We start from the raw sequence: 19771 nt of genomic DNA, 5'->3' as shown, positions 1-19771 counted from the left end.
GGTACCTCACACACAATGTTTCTGAGACTGAGAACATCCCAGAAAGGTCAGTATTATTACAAATGAACGCATCATCTTTCCACTTGGTGTCTTCTCTCCCAGTCTCTGCTTTCTTAGTAAATGGTGGCCCCACCCATGTAGCGCCTTGGTCTAGCAATCTGGGAGTCATCCTTTACCCCTCCTTTTTACTGACCTCCCACTTCTAATTACTCAGCATGCCTTAGTCATTATATTCCAGGAAGGTTCTGGAAGCCTCCTCCTCCTCCTTCTCTCCAATTTCATTTCCTCTTGGTTGAAGCCACCCTCATATTTCACTGGGGATTACCTAAGCAGCCTCCTGTTGGTCTTCCTGTCTCCAGTCTTGCCCCCTATCAATCCACTCTCCACCCTTCAGCTGAAGGGCATGAGAAAGGTAAATGTCAAATCCCCTCCACCAGCTCGCAGACCCTCAATGACAGATCCTTGCCTGTTGGTCCACACTCTCTGCCCAAAGGGCAATGAAATCTTCTCTGTTATCAACAGCCCCCTACCTTCTTATCTGTAGGACTTACCCAGCCTCATCACCTCGTGTGGAATGCACTCCCTTCCTGCCCCTTTACCTGGCTGGCAACTGTTCATCCTTCAGGAAATCAGTTTGGAATTCCTTTATTGGGAGTCTTGAGCATCTCACCATGTATGGAGAAGATGGCCCGCTCTGTTTTCCCATCACACCCTAGTCTTCCCTTTATACAGTGATAATCTTCCCATGTTATTAATGGCTGACTTCTCCTTGATTCTGTAAATTCCTTGAAGGTAGTCACAGCGTTCCATTTACTAGGCAATCTCGTACCCGGCATGTAGTAAGTACTCCGTGAATATTTGTTGGATAAATGGACGAGTGAATACATGAACCAGAGAACTACTGTAACTTGCTCAAGATCACACAACTAGCAACTGGCAGATGCAGTATTCCAACCCTGGTTTGCATGACTAATGCTCCTGCCCTCTGAAACCAACCACTTGTCTCTATAAAGAAAATGATACAAAAGGCAGTAAGGTGTCTTATGCTTGGTAAAAGGCTGCATGTTCCTCTACTGATTCATCAACAAAACTGTATAAAGCCCTTATGCAAATGGAGAGAGAGGTAGGATGTTCCAGACCAACTGGTAAATAGGAAATACATAATTTCAAAAATTCACACAAATACCAAGCTTGATCGAGGTCATGAAATACTATAAAATGTAACTACCACTTAGTTGTTATCATAATATTCCTCCCTTTAAGGTATGAAGAACTGTGCCATTTTCAAAGCACATATTAAGTCAGAGGTCAGTAAACTATGGCTCATGGGTCAAATCCAGCTTCCCACGGTTCCCTGTGTGGCCATGCGCTAGAAATGGTTTTTATATTTTTAAATGGTTGGGGGACAAAGAAACAAAAAGAAGAGTAATACTTTATGGTGTACAAAAATTATACAAAATCCATATTTCAATGTCCAGAAATAAAGTTTTATTGGAACATAGTCACACTCTCATTTTATATTTATTTTGCTGCTTTCTGTGCTGCAATGACAAAGCTACGTAGGTGTGACAGACACCACAAGCCTTGCAAAACTGAAAATACCTACTATCTGGCCCTCTACAGAAAGTCTGCCAACCCCTAGTCTAAGTGGCTATTTTTATTAATTTTCCCCCACCTTTGAGGTAGGCAGGATATGGCTTGCATGCATGTCAGAAAAAGAAACAGAAAGCTTGAGAAGACATGACTCAGATGTTCTCACTTGTCCCATTTCAGTGGCTTCTACCTGTTCTCCCATGCTCCCACCTTGTCTGTGCTCTGAAACCCCATCTCTGATCCATCTTCTAAGCTATAACTAGGGTGGCCTTCGGACAAAGGCAGTTTGCTTAAGCACCTCCAAGGGCTCCCACAGTCTCAGGACTATGTCTATTATATATATATGTGTGTATATATACATATACATATATACATATACATATACACATATATATATATATGTGTATATATATACACATATATACATATATATGTATATATATATATCATATACATATATGTATCATATATATATAATATATATGTGTATATATAATAAAAATATATACATCACATATATTATGGGGCTATGCTGAGTCCTTGGTGTCCTGGCATTGCTTGCCACTTCAGCCTCCACCTCTGTTCACTCCTGCCCTCTGGTCACACTGGCATCTGTCTGTTTGCTTTGACCCATTCAAGTTCAGTGGCATGCTTTCTTGCCTCCAATGATCTGCACATGCTACTTCCTCAACTCAGAAGACCTCCCTGCCTTACTCTCCAGCCTGTTCAATATGATAACTGTCACTCTTTTAAAACTTGTCTCAGTAACCACGTACCTGAGAATGCACACCCTAAAGTGATTTATGTTTCCCTTCTCTGCTCCCACAGTATCCTGGATTTACCTTCATCACAGCCCTTATCATGCTATATTGATATAATTTATCTTTTTGTTGTTCCGCTAGCTACCTATTGAGTGCTTATTATAAGCTTGGCATTGCACTAAGCACTTTATATGCATTAGCCCACTGAATTCTTACATTAGTCCCATAAAGTAAGTGGTGCTATTGTCATGGTTTTACAGATGGGAAACTAAGACACAGAGCAGTTAAGTGCCTCTTCCAGCCTAGAATCAAAGACTGTCCAAATCCAAAGACAAATTTCTTAACCTCTATGGGACAAGAGGCCACTGTCAATACTAAGTTGCACTCAATATATGTTTATGGAAAATTAAATGAAGAAATGAAATTCTGGTTTAGTATTTACCTATCAGCTGTGTCATTTGGAAAATTACACTTATGAGTTTCAATTCCCTACCCATAAAATGGGAATACTAATAAGTATCTCATGAAGTTCTTTTAAGGATTAAATAAATTAAAAAAAAAAACAGTTAAAGCCTTAGTTTGGTTGACAGGCCCAGAGGAGCCTCCCCACTCTACCACCTAGGGCTCCAACTCTGCTGGGTAGGAGTGCTTAGCTATGAAGGGCAGACACAGAAGTATAGCTGCATAGGTGTGGGATGGGAAGACGTCTCTCTAGTGGGTACAGTAGCAGAAGACGAGTGATGGATCATGGGTCTCAGCAGGACACAAAGGGAAGTGGAAACAGGAAAAGAGCTCATACATATTGTGTAGAGGTGACTAGTGTTTACTGGTGCCTGGCCTATCACTCCTTCTTAGTCACACAGAAGAATCCAAGCCTCATCAGAGCCATGTAAGCAGAAGTGACTAGAGTCATTTCCAAGTGAGGTATTCAAGATCCAGGTTACTATCCCCATACTTTCTCTTCCCTAATATGGCATCTTTGGAGGCCACATATATTCTAGATGGCATAACAACAAAGAAAACTTTCTGATATTAAGCTACTGATACTTGGGTATTAATTTGTTATTGCAGCTAAGCCTGACCTATCCTAACTAATCCGGCAGAAGAAGAGGTAGTAGTAGTCCCTTGCTTTCTCTTCTGCCATCTGGCTCCCACATCATATGGATTTTCTGTTAGAGGATTCATGACCCTGCTCTCTCCATAGTTTCCAGCCCCCATTCATATATATTAATATTAATAAAAATATTAGTAAAAATATTAAGATTGTGCAAAGAAGAAGATCAGAATTATAAGTGCCTTAGACTTCTTTTCTGATTTTTGACTTCTATTTCCTTCTCAAGCAAAGAATGTTGAATAGAAAGAGATGCTGATGGACTAAAGATGACACTAGAATAGATAACCTTGAAGGCAAACTAATTTCTTGGTTTATTAGCTTCAATATATTATAGTAGTGTAAAAAGCTGAGGGCTCCTTGAGGCACCAGGTCTGCTACAGATCTCAGGACTTAGCCTGGACACTGCCAAAGAGAAACAAAAGGCCTATCATGCTCTAAATATTCTATTATCGACTATTATTGGAATAGAGCCATGGGAAGGGGTTAACAAATAGGAGATAGGGGACTCTGACTCACAGAATCTCACCCAGTCTACGTCATTGACAAGATTCAAAATGGTGTCATAGGAATGCCATGAGTTTTGGAGTTAGAACTCAGCTGCAATTCTGTGGGACCTTGGGTTCTTTATTCAACCCTTCTGGGATTATACTGCTTCATTTCTTGAGTAAGGGTAATAATGATGATCACTATTTATTTAGTGTGTAATACATGCCAGGCTTTGATTCTATCATCTCATTATAAACTCATGTCAACATACACAGCCTTATGACTGGTACACAGCACCATAGTACCATGACTGGTATCACAGATGGTTAATTTTTGCTAGCCCTCTTCACCGCCCCCCCCCACCACCTTTCAACACTACATTGAAACCCCATCAGAGAAAGCTCTAGTAGAGCTTTATTCTCTTTATTTCTAACCCTGTCTCCAGAAACATTTTCCTCTTTCTCTGACTCATGATTTTAAAATTCTTCCTATCCCTTTGTGAGATACAACTGCTCTGGAGCATCAGATTTGAGCTAAGGTCAACTCAGGTGTCTCAGGTCTTGGGTAGATAATTCTCATTTGTAGTTCATAGGGATGAACTGAGGCTTCCCAAGGACATGCTTGAAGGGCAAGTGTTGGTGTTGGTTTTGTTTTCCTGGACTATATTGCTCCAGCTTTGTCTTCCTGAGTGGGGTGGGGAAAAGGTGTGTGTGTGTGTGTGTGTGTGTGTGTGTGTGTGTGTGTGTGTGTGTGTGTGTGAAGTATGAACAGTCTAGAGAGAAGGGATAGGGGAAGGACAAAAGAAGACTAGAGAGATGTGTCAGTGGTTGTAGAAAGAAAAATATTAACGTGAATGTCATCTTTGGGTTATTTTGGTCTACTTATGATATAATCTTTTTCTTCTATCTTGTCACAAAACCTTCAGGAAAAGCCAAATTATTCCTTTGGAATTTTAGGGCCTAGAAGACACTGGGTGAGAATAAAAGGGGCCAAGGAGATCTGTTATACTCAAGCAATTCTGAGAACCCTCACTATGGAAAATTCACCTTATTGGGTTTGGCTAGAGAGAAACAGTACCACCCTACTCTAACCCCCAAGAACACACCCTGGACTTCTCCCTCTGAAATTCTGGCAGGATTTCTAAAGACTGAACAAGAGTCAAGAGTTTTCCAATAGACTGACTCACTATAGTTTGCCTCTCATAAGTGATCCTTCACTGGGGTCTCTACTTCAGCTACCACAGCTAGATTTGGGCATCCTATGGTACTGAGTCCCTCCTGAAATTGTTAGGTAGATCAGGAGGAAAGGAAAAGTGCTACAGTCAAAGGGCAGCAGGTGCATGAGCAAAATGCTATAGTCAATAAAAATACATGATTGCTATGTAGAATCTCATTTAAACATAACAACCTATTGATGAAGAAGTTAAATACCAAGAAGTGAGGCCAGCATCATTCCTGTGCCTGTTTCTGCACTTTGGATCTAGCCTGAGTGCATTTGATAAATGTGTGATTTGTGGAATTGTATGAGAAATGACTAGAGCCTGGGCTTTGGGTTTTCTTACTTAGAAAACAGCAGAGAGAGGTGGGTCTCCAGGTCTCCTATCAGAGAAGGTTCAGAAGAATGAAGGAGGGAAGCTAAACATGTTTATAATCTGTTATATTCTTGACCTTTTATGTGCATTACCTCAAATAATCATGAGAAAGAATGAATGATCTCCAGCCTAAAAGTGAAGTGATAGACTCATAAAGGTTGACTTACCCAAGGTCAAACAGTTAAGTTTAGGATGTGGGATTTAAATCCAGGTGACTCTGATTCCCCATTATTCAATTCTATGACCCATAGAATTGGGTCAACAGAGGAGGGGAGGGCAGGTGATGGGAATTTCCTATCTGATAGGAGACAATACCTACATCTTGCTTGGCTTCTCACACCACCTGTGGCATGTTATTCTTACGGATAAGGAATCTATGGACACATCATTCCCCTTCCTGGCTCCAGTCTTAGCATCTGCAAAATGAGGGCATCTCACTAGAGAATGGGTATTTATTGTCCTGCCACTCTCTGCAGGGGTGAGAATCCATTATGAAGAGAGAAGAGAAAATGGTGGATGAAATGCTCCACCTCAGGCTTAGCCATTTTAAAAAGAAACCACATTTACAAAAGACCATTGCCCACGTCTCTTGCCTATTGCCATTGGGACAATGGTTTTAGTCCATCACCACCACAGGGCAGCATGGATCTACTGGTGACATTGGCCCCTTATCTCATGCCTCATTATTCTGGAGTTCAGCTTTCAGCACCTACTCTGAGGGGGCTGTTTTAATGGGATCGTTAGAGAGTGTTTACTAGATTAAAACTGTGGCTGTCTTCTGCAAAGCAACTCTGCAAATGGCTTTATGGGTTTCCGGATTTATTTTGTCTCAATGACTAGGCTCAGTTTGCAAATCAAATCAAAGCTGATTTTTCTAACTGCCACTCGGGCGCACCCAGCGGGAGTCTGCAGAACCAGCTGTGTTCCCTCCCTGGCTGGTGCCAGAGATGGGAGTGCTGTTGTCTGCTGGTGGCCAGAGAGGTTCCAACAGGGAGAGGGCAGACAGGCAAGTACCTGCTTGACCCTAATTGGGGCGGAGGGACACAGAGAAAGCAAATTTTATTTTCTGGAGGGAGGAAAGGCAGACAGGATCTATGTGGCCTCAAAGACACATTGGCAGAAATAACGGGGAGCCAATATGGACTCATGATATTGAGGCTCCCTCCAAATGAAGTGTCCTCCCATGGTGGGAGGAACTCTTTGGGCCAGTAGTGAGGTCCCTGTTATAGCAAATACCCCAGCAGAGCCTGGCTGGCCTTTCTGTGAGTGGGTGCTGTAGATTACATAGTTGATCTCTACCTCTTCTTTTTACTCCTACGTTGAAAGAGAACAGTGCTGACAAATAGATCGTATTTGAAAAAAAAGAGGCCATGAAAGAATAAGCTATTAGCCTCCAACCATCCATCCATCCATCTATCCATTTATCAATTGACCATCAACTGATTTATCCCTTTGTTCATTCAATATATTTTACTGAGCACGAAAGTATGCTAGAATCTGGGGACACAACAGTGCTCAAAACAGGCAAAATGCTTTTACTACACTTGGAATGTGGCTGGGATACAGACACTAAACATGTAAGCAAACCAAAAACAATGTACATATTTGCAAGTCAAAATGAGTGCTATGAAAAAAAGTACAGGGTATGATTTCAGGTGGAAAATGTTGGGGATATACATCAGATTGGAGGTCAGGATGATCCTTCTGAGGAAGTGTGTCTATGCTGCAGTTAGAAAGATATTTATCTGTTACACAGGCACATACAGTGGCTGGATAATTTCGGGCAGAGGGGGCAGGATGAGTAAAGGCCCTGAAGTTAGAAGGAACTTGGTAAGTCAGAAGAATATAGCAAGTATGAGGATAGAAGCTTGGGAGAGGCTGAAAGGTAGTAAGGGGCCAGGTCATGCAGGCAAGTCTGGGGGAGGCAGGGAGTGTGGGCAAGAGAAAGTAGCAAAGTGAATGGAGGGGTGCATGGAGGAAAGCAGGGGAGAATAAGACAGGATAGGGACTTGGGTGGAAATGGACATCAGTTTCTGGAAGAGAAACTGACTGGTATGGTTCTAGATCAGAAACCATTTTCCCCTTGGCCTGCTCCGAGTCAGAAAGGCACAAACAGATGCTCAGGTCCCTCCTTCAGCAGCTATAGCCTGGGGCACCTTCCACCACAGAGGATAATCATCTTCCACAGGAAAGGCAGTTCCCCACTCCCACACTCCTTCCAGCCTAAGCTTCAGAACCTTGGAAGTCTAAGGTTGCACTTTCATTGCAAATTTCTACATGCTCTATCTTCCCAAGAGTGGTCTCTGAGTATGTTCAGATTCCATCTTCAACCTGGTTCTGAAACTGAGCCCATCCCTCGTCTTCCAAATACGAGGTAAACCTTACTTAATGGGTCTAAATGTACCTCCCACTTACTTGCTCTATCTCCCAATTCCTGTTTTAACTACACAAATGAAGCCTCATTGTTATCTTCATAGTGCCCTCCCTTCGGAGAATGAGTAATAATAATTCTCCGCTTCTAAACCAAAAATGTAATGCTTATTTACCCATTAGCCGAAGTTTTCTCTCTGCAGCTCTGAACAAATTCTCAGAGTAGAGTGTGCCAAGCACAGGGCTTTCAGGATTTTCTTTTAGCTCTTGAAATTGAGGCAATTCCATGAGCTTTTTGCTATCCCTCAACCCGATGATGAAACACATCCTCTTTATAATAAGATCAGTGCGGTGGAGGCCACTGGTGCCACTCCCAGATCCCCTTTGCAGGTCAGTGTATCATACCCAACCTTCCCCCCACACCCCTGTGCCCCTGCTGCTGTGGGTATTAAGACTAAGGGCTCACACCTGTGACATTCTCCAGAGACTTTGGCCAAGGCTCTGGGATACCATTTCCCCTGGAGCCACCTGAGAAATGGAGGGGAGGGAGAAGGGTAAGGAAAGGGGAAAGTACCAAGGACTAATTGTTATGGGGGAGAGACACAGAGAACCTGGTCTTCTTGCTTCAAGGCAGAACTTTGGAGAAATTTATACTCCACTTGCATCTAGCCTAGGCTTGCATTTATCTGAGAACAAATTCTTGCTTTAACATTTTCTTTTTACCATCCCACTTCCCTCTTTGATTTATAGATTTCTTCCAAGTGCCCTCCATCAATACATTACATGCACCCAAATCCCTGCTTCAGGGTCTGCTTCCAGGGAATCTGTCTTAAGACAGCTCCTATTTGCCTTTATCTACTCATCGATGAAATCCACTTCCCCACTATGGTTGAACTCACATTCTAATTCCTCTAAATCTCTAGCCAAAGTTAATAACAGGCAACCCCTGGCTGATCAACAAGATAAAAAAGAATGTGAATCTGGGGCAATGCCAACAAGACCCTTCCATCAATGAAAAAGACTGTTTTCAAGGCTTTTGAGGTGAGCCTGTCCTGATGCTAGAATTACCCTTCTACTAGCAAATATCAAACTCCCACCCCACAGTCCCTTAGCTGGGCCTTCAATTTGTGGTTCTGCCCTCACTCTGTAAATAAATATTGCCCCCTGGTGATATGCAAATCCCTACCCTCTCAATCCTCTAAATACATACAGTCTTGACTCTTAACAGGGACTTTGGACGAGGGGTATGGCTCCTCTCACAGTCTGAGGTGCTGAGTCAGCTGGCCTTCCAATCCTACCCTTGGTCTGGGTATTGTGCAATTCCCAGTGTTTAAGTGAGAAGGGGTAGTGATGGAGGTAATAGAAGGGTTGTATCTCCCATACTGGATCAGTCCCAGAGAAACAGAACCCCAGATGAAGGCCCAGGAACATACATGCCATTACTGCCTGGAGCTTTGGCCCCAACGGTACTTTAGCCCCCATTCAGTACATTTCACTTCCATTTGGAAGCATTGATCATAATCATAAGTCCACGATTATCTGTCAAAATCACTCATGCAAGGTCTGTTTCCACACTGGATCGTGAGCTCCTTGAGGACAGGCATCATGCCTGCTGATTCAGCACAAAACCCTAGTTCCTTTCAAGGTACCCAGCTCACAGATGCTGACTGAGCAGACTACACAAAGGAAATAACATTTATTGACAATACTTTTTTCCAAAACACCTCGCAGTAAATACAACACTTAGATGTTTATTATATCATCTGATCCTCTAACAAACTGGGTGGTAGAGGCCTTGGTGTGCCGGAGCTGGCTTGTATTAGCTTGCTAGACCCGGGTGTTAAACACTCTGGACTTTTTTGCAAGCCAGTTATTAAACCATTGGTAACTTGATATTGGACATGGTGGGGATATTTATACTTTGGAGATCAACAAAGACTACAAATAAGGGCTTTTCTTTTACAAAGAGCAGGTTTATCATGAAACCACTGGCAGTAGGTATGTTTAAAAAATGTTCTGTGAATGGATAGATGGGGATAACCTGAAACATGGCACCTTGGAGTTTGAGAGAGATCAACTGAGACTCTCAAGGTCTCTGACTCTTGCTGCAGTAAGATGCCGGCTTCAAATGCATTTATTCATTTCAGTGAGCATTTTTTGATTGCCAGGCATGTGCCAGGAACTTCTGCCATGGCAAAATGTGATGAGGAAGTTAGTGGTTAAGACCAAGGATCACCTCATCAGAGACCTTCCAAGTCAGCAGTGCTGGTGCCTGCCCCAGAAAGCAGGCTCTGCTCAGGGCCCTGAAACCTGACTAGATCAGGACCTGATGCTCCACCATCATGTAGGGTCTGAGTAGGGTCCTGCTGTCACAGACCCAGCCATTGGGTGTGTGCGGACCACTTACTGTATTTACCCGCTGCCCAGGGTTCCCTCCAGAGAACCTGCAATTCCTCTGCCCAAAGCAGCCTGACTAAACTTCCCAAGGGAACAGAAGTCTAATCTAGACCCAGTCCACTGCCAGGGCCCCCCTCTGACAGGGCTGGTTCTTGCTCCTTGCACACCCTTAAAAGCCACTGGGATTATACTGTGAATAATGAGCAATCAGAGGCTCCAGTGGAAACCACATAGATACTGCCCCTAAATACATGGGTCCTGTTATGTGTTGAACTATGCGTCCATCCCCCAGTTCATATGTTGAAATCCCAACACCAAGTGCCTCAGAAGGTGTCCTTATTTGGTAATAGCGTCCTTGTAGATGTAATTAGTTAATTTAGGATGAGGTCAACCTGGAACAGGGTGGGCTCCTAATCTAACAGTACCTAGTGTCCCTATAAAAAAGGGGAAACTTGGACACGAGATGCCCACAGGGAGAATGCCATGTGAAGATGCAAACTAAGGAACAATGAAGATTGCTAGAAGCTAGGGAGAGGCATGGATCACATCCTTCCCTCACAGTCCTCAAAGGAGCCAACCCTACCGACACCTTACCTCAGACTTCCAGCCTCCAGAATGTGAGACAAGAAATTTTGTTGTTAAGCCACTCAGCTGCTGGTACTCTGGTACAGCAGCCATAGAAAACTATTCTAGGTCCCTTGCTTTGCAACCCTCCAAACTGGGCAGTGCTGCATCAGAGTTCAAGTGACTAACAGGAATGCTGCAGACGACAAGGGTTAGAGCGTCATGCTGGAGCCAGATGTGGAATCTAACAGAAGAGGCACTGGGCTTGGGGTCAGGTCAGAATGACCCTGCCTGAGTGCTGGGGATTGTTATGTTCTCCCTGGGAGCCCTTCTTTTCTGCAGGACTCACACAGGTGACCATGGACACCATCAGGAGTCACCAGAGTCAGGGATAAAACATCAGCAGAGCAGTGGCCTTGAGTTTGCACATGTGATCACACTCCAGGGGTTGGATGCCCACTGGAAGCCCCAAGAGGAAGGTGCCATGATGACAGAGAAGTGCCAAGTGCTTGGAGGGAGCCAGATGGCCAGTGCAATATGTCACTGGCACTTTAGATACTGCCAAAGCCTATGGGATTCCCAGTATCTTATTTTTCTCTATTAAAAGTAATAGTGTTTTCAGCAAACCCACTAAATGGGGAAATTTGATTCCAGAAAGAGATAGGCTGAATATTCATTCCTGGCCTTAGATCCTTGCTACAGAGTCCTCATGAAGAGTGCATGGAATTAGACAGGGTTTGCCCTTAATCAACCCCGGATGCTCCAAAGCTAACGTGAGGCACAGAGTAGACACCAACCAAACACAGGTCTGCTTTCCTTTGTCTTTTCTTGGCTTTTTTCTCACCAAGCATCCTCTTATCTGAGGTGGCACTGAGAGGGGTAACTCCCTGGGACTCTGAGAGACTGGCATTCTCCACTGTCCAGCTCTATGTCCTATTCAAGGTGCTCCTAAAGCTCCGCCTGTCTGGGCGAAGGGCTGGCCCTCGCAGACCTGGAAAGTGAGGGTGTCAGTGCTGGGAATCTACCTCTGACTCCTGACTCCTTCCTGCCCTGCCAGGGCTCGGCCATCTGAGACTCCAGATTCATTCACTTGATCCCATCCCTCCACACACCCACACATTACATGTGCACACCCCCCTAAGGAAGACAGTATCCTACAAGTCAAATGTGAGGACAAATCCTTATGCTTAGAAGAGGTACATATTTTCCTCTCTAGTTCTTTCAGGACCAGTGCAGCTGTACTGAAGGGAGAAGTGCTTCATGCTGGGTCTCTAGGACTATGAGGACAGTGGATCCTGAAGTTGCCCCAGAAGTAGAGTTTTAATTATTCTCTTGTAAAGTTCCCATATCTATCTCTTGTCCATCCAACCATGTGTTCCCAATTCTCAGTTTAGAAAACAGGATCCAACAAACTACCCTTTAGGGGGGCTTATGTCCCAGAGGGTATCCTTAGAATACCACATCCCCCCACCCCCACCATGGAGGGCAGAGCAACCACATCAACCTCTCCCTTGTCTAGAGGTCAAAGCTGGAGGGGTGGGTGAAGGAGGTCTCCCTGTACGTTTCCTTCCTTCCCCCGGCTGCCCCTTTAAGCGGGACGCAGCAGACGCTCAGCTGTCCGGAGCTCTAATGCTATCCAATTGATGATGCTCTTCCTCCTGGATTATCTGTTTTCCTCAGTGGGAAAGCCTTCTAAGGCCTGTGATTTGTGTCACTTTTGTTTGCAGGCCATCAATTCTCCTTGCCTCACAAAGAGTAGTTTATCTCTGTCCAGTAGCCTGAGTTCCTGAGAGAGAACAAGTTAGGGACATGCCGGCCTCTCATGACTTATGTGAAATCAGAGGGGGTTCTTATCACAGTGAGTCCTTGGTGCTTCTGTCTTCTCCTTCCTCCTGTATCATCTTTCCTTCTCAGCCTACATATTGAGCTGGTTTTCTTCAAAGTTATGAAAGACATGAGTGATAGGTCTTGGTGCATATTTTGTGAAACAGCCATATTCTCCTCCTTCTCCTCTCTCTTCCCCTCCCTCATTTCTACCTCTTCCCACACATATGTATGTGTTTTCCTCTGTATGACTGTGCATGCGTGTATATACTCACATATGTACATACACACTTGGGTCATCGTCTTTGTTTATGTTTTATATCTATGATTAGATGCCTACTTATATTTATAATTGCCATCTCTGGGGAAGCATCCTATGTAACTATATACACTGTCAATAAATGCAAGGGACAACAGAATTGTCCAATTTTCATGTGGTTATATGGAGAGAATAGCTGTTAAAAATATCCATCCTATAACAAAAAGATAAACCTGATTTCTAACCATTCAACCTTGTAATAGGTTAAATGATAACAAACCATTCATTGATTTTTTCTTAAAGAGTAATAAACAGAAACATGTACCAATTGAAAGGGCCAGGCAATTCAATTATAATTAGGAAAACAAAAAGTGATGAGCCTGAACAATGCTGCCTTAGTTTTTGGGATAAGTATTGAAAATGCCAACTACATAACAATGCAGTGTTTGTTTTCTCATTATTAAAGGCACCGACACTATCACCTCATTTGTGAAAGCCAAACCCAGCTGAAAAAAGCACAAAACTCAGAAGACAGGTGTACCAGACATGCTAAAAAAATACCCACATAAGCACAAACCCAAATATAATGAAAATATATAGAAGAATATTTAAGAAAATTTATATTCATCACTCTACTGATTAATGTACCAGTCCATTCATCTGTCTATCTGTCTGTCAGTCCGTCTGTCTGTCTGCCCCACGATCCCCATCCATCTATCCATCCACTGATTCAACAAGTATTTTTTGAGCTCTTACTATGTTTTTGGCACTGTGTTATTAATATACACTGTAGGTGTTTATTAACATATACTGTAGGTATAATGACTCCAATGAAAATAACAATTCTTTCTTTTATTTTTAGTAATTGTTGCCTAAACTTTCCCTGTGTGGCTAGATGGAGAAATCCTTAAATGGTTGAAGACAGACAAGGACATGCCAACATACCTTTTGTAGCCAGGCGAACACAGTTGATTTTGGTCTCCTGTGAACAACAAAAGTGAGGTTCCAGTTAATTAGTTGTGGGTTTGGTTTGCTATATAAAGAAAAGATGTACATATGTATACCTGTATATATGTCTATATATGTATTTTTAATTACAACCTGAAATGTGTCCTTTCCATTTCTTCCCCCATCGTAATCACCTTTTTTTTTTTTTTTTTAAAGATTTTAAGTAATCCCTACCCTCAATGCAGGGCTTGAACCTATAACCCCCAGATCAAGAACCACATGCTCTACCAACAGAGTTAGCCAGGCACACCAGGAATCACTTTTTAATTATATTTCTTCATTTATTTTCAGGCAAGGTACATATTTTGTGCCTTTTAATTCCTGGCTCCCATCACCTCATAAGCTGCCTCCCAGACAGAACCACTTATAAACATCAAATCCTATGACTGCCCAGCACAGGACAACTTTAATAATAACACTAGATGGGTACACTGTGGCATATGTTAGTAGATGGCACCAAGAGCATCTTTGGGAAACTATGTTGGTAAGTAAATAATAAGTAAAAAATGCATCTATCTGCACAGACTGAAACAGATACTAGACAAGATCCCAGGCAATATGAATGTGTAAGAATCAAACTGCAAAGTTCATGTTCAAAAAGTTACACTGGCCCTGAGATCTCTGGTGAACCTCACAGTTTTCATGGGTAATGTTGTGTGTGTGTATGTTTGCATGGCGATTGAATCTTTGGTGGGTAAACTATCTAGTTATTGTTGGCTGTTCCCCAAATGGACAAGACCCATAAACTTGAGATATTACTGGGCCTGCAGTTGAGTTACAGAAGAGTGTGCTCAGGAAGATCATCATTTTAGTGTGCTTTCTTGGGATCATCTCCAAGGAGGCCCTAGAATCAGTTGAAAATTCCAGTTGACTAAGTAATACGCCCAGCAACAATATGAATATAGTGTAGCAATGAAAATAAAAGGCAAAAAGGAATGCAAGTGTATGGGTCTCAAGAATCAAATGTGTGTCTTGCTAATGCTCACTCATAAGAAATTACTGCATCTTGAAAGCACTTGTGTTAGTCCGGTCTTTGAGGGTTCCTGGACCCAATTCTGTTTTGGGAGGGTGGTTCCTCCCCTTCCACAACATTAAGCAATCCTCAGATATCAACAGGGTGTCACAGAATTCAACTCAATTTTGATACTATCTACCTGGAGATAGCGTCAGATTCTACAGGTTAAGGGTTCAGTTCCACAAGACTGCTCCCTATCCCCCACTTCAAATGATGCCAGTTTCAAGCCCCAGGCTGTTACCTGTGCTTCTGACTTACCAGCTACATTTTGGAGATTCCAATGACCTCCTCTTTAGGTTCAATTAATTTGCTAGAGCAGCTCATAGAACTCAGAGAAACAGGTTACTAAATCACCAGTTTGTTGTAAAAAGATATAACCCAGGAACAGCCTGATACAAGAGACGCATAGGGCGAAGTACGTGGGGAGGGGCGCAGAACCTTCATGCCTTCTCCAGAAGTGCTACTCTCTCCAAACTCCATGTGGTCACCTACCCAGAGGTCTCTGAACCCAGTCCTTCTGGGTTTTTATGGAAAGCTTCACTGCATAGTCATTATTGACTAAGTCACTGGCTATTGGCTGATTCAACCTCCAGCCCCTCCCCTCTCTCTAGAGGTCCAGTAGGTTGGGGTGGGGTGGGACTGTGGGACTAGAAGTTCCAACCCTCTAATCAAAAGTTAATCCTCCTGGTAACTAGCATCCTCCTTGGGTGGGGTCCCAAAGTCACCTTCATTAACGTAACAAAGGACACCTTTATCACCATTGACACTTAGAAAATTCCTAAGGTTTGGGAAGCTGTGAACCAGAAACCATGAAGAAAGACCAAATACATATGAGAAATATATTTTGGTCATCTGAAAGACCAAAAATATATTTCTTATAAGAGATCACAATATTGCATCAGGGTTATGCAGAGATATGAAACCCATGAATTGCAGGGGCAAAAAACAGTAAAGGTATATTTCCTACTCAAACCAACATGTCCAATGTAGGTGCATGACGGTCTGAGGTGGGGTAGTAGTGGTGGTTGGGGAATACTATAACCACTGTAGTCACTCAGAGACCAAGGCTGGTACCTCCATTTTAACACAAGGCTTCAGTGTTCACTGAGGCAGGAGAAGACAATGCTGGAGTTGGACACTGGCAATTAAATGCTTTGTATCAGAAACTACACTTGCTTGACTCAAGTTTCATTGATTAGAAGCAGTCATGTGGCCATACCTAACTTAAGTGAAGGAAGAAATGGTAATGTCTACAGCAGAGTCTATTTTCTCTAAGCATACCTCTGAATGCTAGAGACTGTCACTTTGATTAAACTCAAGTATGATTCCCTAGTGGTCTTGAGTCTGTTCCTCAGACCACAGAAAGTCTGCCCTTGGCTTGTGTAGCAGAGATGTCTGTACTGAAAGATAGTTCTCACATCCACTAACATTCTTCTTCAACAATTCCAATGATAAGAGTTCAAGTCCTTTGAACCAATACTGGTACTCATCCTAGGACATTCTCCAGTTTGTCCCTCTTAACGAGAAGGGACTAGAATATGAAGCAGCAGTCTGCATGTGGTCTTGTCAGTATATGATTATCTAGATTATCACTATATTCTATTTTTCTTAGTTATATTGGGCTTCTGTTAAACATAGCAAATATCCCAGTTTTTCAGTCATCATGATGAATGTGCCATCAACCTTACCCCCACAAAAAAATACCTGCCTGCTCCTACATACATAATGTGGTTGTGTTTCTGGAATCCAAGTACAGAGTCATATACTGACTTCCACTGTTGACTTCCATCTTCTTTGATCTGATTTCTATTGCTTGTTCTCATATGCTTCACCATATGCAAGTTTTTGAAAATATTTTTTTCTATATTTTTATCCAGATCGTTAGTATAAGTGATAACCTAGAAAATGGCACTGATAGAGCTCTATGACATGTACCAGAATCCATCTTCCAGGCTGGCATTTATTGCTCATCAGAATTTGTGGTGGTTATCTAACTGCTCATCTCTTCAATTGTTTATGCACTTGGATCCTACTGCTGTGTTTTTCCACAAAAATATTTTGAGAATAGGGTCAAATTCACTTCAGATACTCATGCTCTGTCTACTGCACTCCTGCAATTTATCAGCCTAAGAACTCTCTCAAAGAAAGAAGGTTGGGTTGACATGACTTGTTCTTTGGGACAAGTGTTTCCTTTACATTCTTTAATGCTGAAAAGTGCTCTTTTTTCAAATAAACAATTGCTTTATTAAAAAACTGGAAAATGCAGAAATGATGCAAATATATGAAGTATTCATTTGAGATGTTCATATGATATTTGAAGAACGCTACATTTCAAGAAAAATGTTTTTAAAAAAATTTTTTTAACATTTATTTATTTTTGGGACAGAGAGAGAGAGCATTAACAGGGGAGGGGCAGAGAGAGAGGGAGACACAGAATCGGAAGCAGGCTCCAGGCTCTGAGCCATCAGCCCAGAGCCCAACGCGGGGCTCAAACTTACGGACCGCGAGATCGTGACCTGAGCTGAAGTCGGACGCTCAACTGACTGAGCCACCCAGGCGCCCCAAGAAAAATGTTTTTTAAAAAGTACATCCAGAGGGCAGAAAGAAGGAAAAATTATGAATAAAAAATATGAAAATAAAGTAAAACTCTCTAAATGTGATGCCAAAGAAGCTTCAGTAACAAATGAGGTAAAACTTGAAAATGATGATAAAAGTGAGCCAACTAATTTTTTGTTTTCAAGCTTGGAGAAAGAGCAGATGTTCAACTCCTGCTGGCTTCCATTTCTGCTCTCTGGTTGAAAGGGTCAGTGAGCTGAAGCCTGAGATGGTTACAGAAAGCACAAGCTCCTGAGGACTGAAAGCTTTCTTCACATGGCTGTGCAACCACCACAATGACCATCACCCAGAAACTGTGCAGGGTGGGAGCCATACCAAGAGACTAGGAATGGTAAGAAGAATCTCCAACTTTGTATTAATACAATGAAAAAAGATTTTTACAAGTGCTATTATTAGGAAACTTGCCAATTGTGCAAGATTATTGCATACAGCAACGGGCAAGAGTTTGATGAGGTTTCACTGCTGGGGGTAATTGGTAAATATGGATCTCAACTTCAAAGAGAGTCAATCTAATCTTTTCACATCTAAGAATCTATTCTCAGGGAATAACCTGAAATGTTAGAAGGTTTATATCCTAAGATGTTGGTTCCAATGGTCTTTATAAAAGTTAAAGTGAAGCTCCACATACCGGTCTAACCCTAAAGGCATGGTAAAGAAGTTGTAGTCTATCCACACAGTGGAATATTATGAAGCTAAACAAAAATAATTGTGAGTACCATATAATAACATGGCATAGTACATGTAAGAATATATTAAAGGAATAAAGCAAAGTACAATCTTTACTACAACATGCAAAGATAAACATTTAAAAATAATTTGTGAAAGAAATATACTTAAGAAGCATTACTTGGTTCATTTGAAGTACAACATACATAGAGACAAGTATACTAACTTTAACTACAATTTTCCAAGTGTTCTATCTTTAAGTTTTTATTTGAGAGAGAGAGAGAGAGAGAGAGAGAGAGAGAGAGAGCGAGTGCACACACACATAGGAGAAAGAGGCAGAGGGAGAAAAAGAATCTTTTTTAAAAAAAGTTTTATTTATTTTGAGAGAGAGAGAGAGTGTGTGTGATTGAGTGCATGTGCCTGTTAGCAGGGGAGGGGAAGAGAGAGAGGGAGAGAGAGAATCCCAAGCAGGCTCCTTGCTGTCAGTGTGGAGCCCAGCAGGGCTCAAACTCATGAAGTATGAGATCATGACCTGAGCCAAAACCAAGAGTCACATGCTTAACTGACTGAGCCACCCAGGCACCCAAGTTTGCCAAGTTTTGCACAAAGTAAATATGCACCTATGGCCAGCACCCCAGATGAAAACACCAAATATTACCAGCACATCATGCTCCCTCTGGGTCACTTCATCCCTGCAGTAGTGAAAACACTAACCTGCCTTCTGTGGGAATGTTCTCTGTAAAATGGGTCATATTAAAGGGAATCTGGGTAGTTTCAATGGTTTCTTCTACTGCTTGCTTTCCTTCATTGGGTCATTTGTGACAATTTTCTGAGAATCTTCTTCCCTTCCATAGTTGCATGTGTGAAAGTAAGCCATTTCTGACACCACCTCCTCCACCCCACATCTATTAAAAGCTGTTTTCTATAATCTGGAGCACATGTCTCATTATACTTGACTCTCCCTGGCTCTCACAAACATGATGTTGACATGTCTGCTTTCTCCCAAATTCCTGACACCTCTAATTCCATAACCAATTTGTCTTTGTTGGTTACAATTAGATACAGAATAACAAAGTCCTAAGTCACTCTCTTGCCCTTCTGCGTGATTGAATTGTTAGCAAGCAAGTTGGGAACATGCTAGACATTCTGCATCCCAACATATGGGAAGTCTGGCCAGTGTGCACATACCCAAAGTCCCCAATCCATTCAATAAACAGGAAATGAGTACTTTCTTTGTGCCAAGATTATATAAAGCTTTGGGAAAGGAGAAACATTTGGTACACTTTCTGTTCTATCTCCATTAATTATATCCTACTTCTAGATGTGTCATATATTCTGGGACAGTACAATATAATTTCCTTTCCCTATCATTTTAACTTCACTCACAGCTCAGTCCCCACTCCAGACTGGCAAATCTGGACACAGGTATATATCACCTTAGAGTAGAATTTAATATCCTAACTGTTGTGATTCTGTTGAGACCTGCTTCTACTCAAGCTCTGCCAGT

The 19771-nt window shown here is 42.3% G+C and overlaps 1 protein-coding gene across 15 annotated transcripts in view; it reads right to left on the bottom strand.

Annotated features, from left to right (window-relative positions):
* PTPRT (protein tyrosine phosphatase receptor type T) overlaps nucleotides 1-19771 on the bottom strand; it is a 1070511-nt gene that overhangs the window by 196984 nt on the left and 853756 nt on the right. For all 15 annotated transcript variants that reach the window (XM_045444560.1, XM_045444565.1, XM_045444561.1 and 12 more), the window contains one exon: nucleotides 13905-13941. In XM_045444560.1, the coding sequence (XP_045300516.1) occupies nucleotides 13905-13941 (37 nt within the window). The remainder of the gene's footprint in view (nucleotides 1-13904; nucleotides 13942-19771) is intronic.

This window comes from Leopardus geoffroyi, chromosome A3 (assembly GCF_018350155.1).
Source record: "Leopardus geoffroyi isolate Oge1 chromosome A3, O.geoffroyi_Oge1_pat1.0, whole genome shotgun sequence".
Classification (NCBI taxonomy): Eukaryota; Metazoa; Chordata; class Mammalia; order Carnivora; family Felidae; genus Leopardus; species Leopardus geoffroyi.
This window is presented reverse-complemented; position numbering and strand designations above follow the sequence as displayed.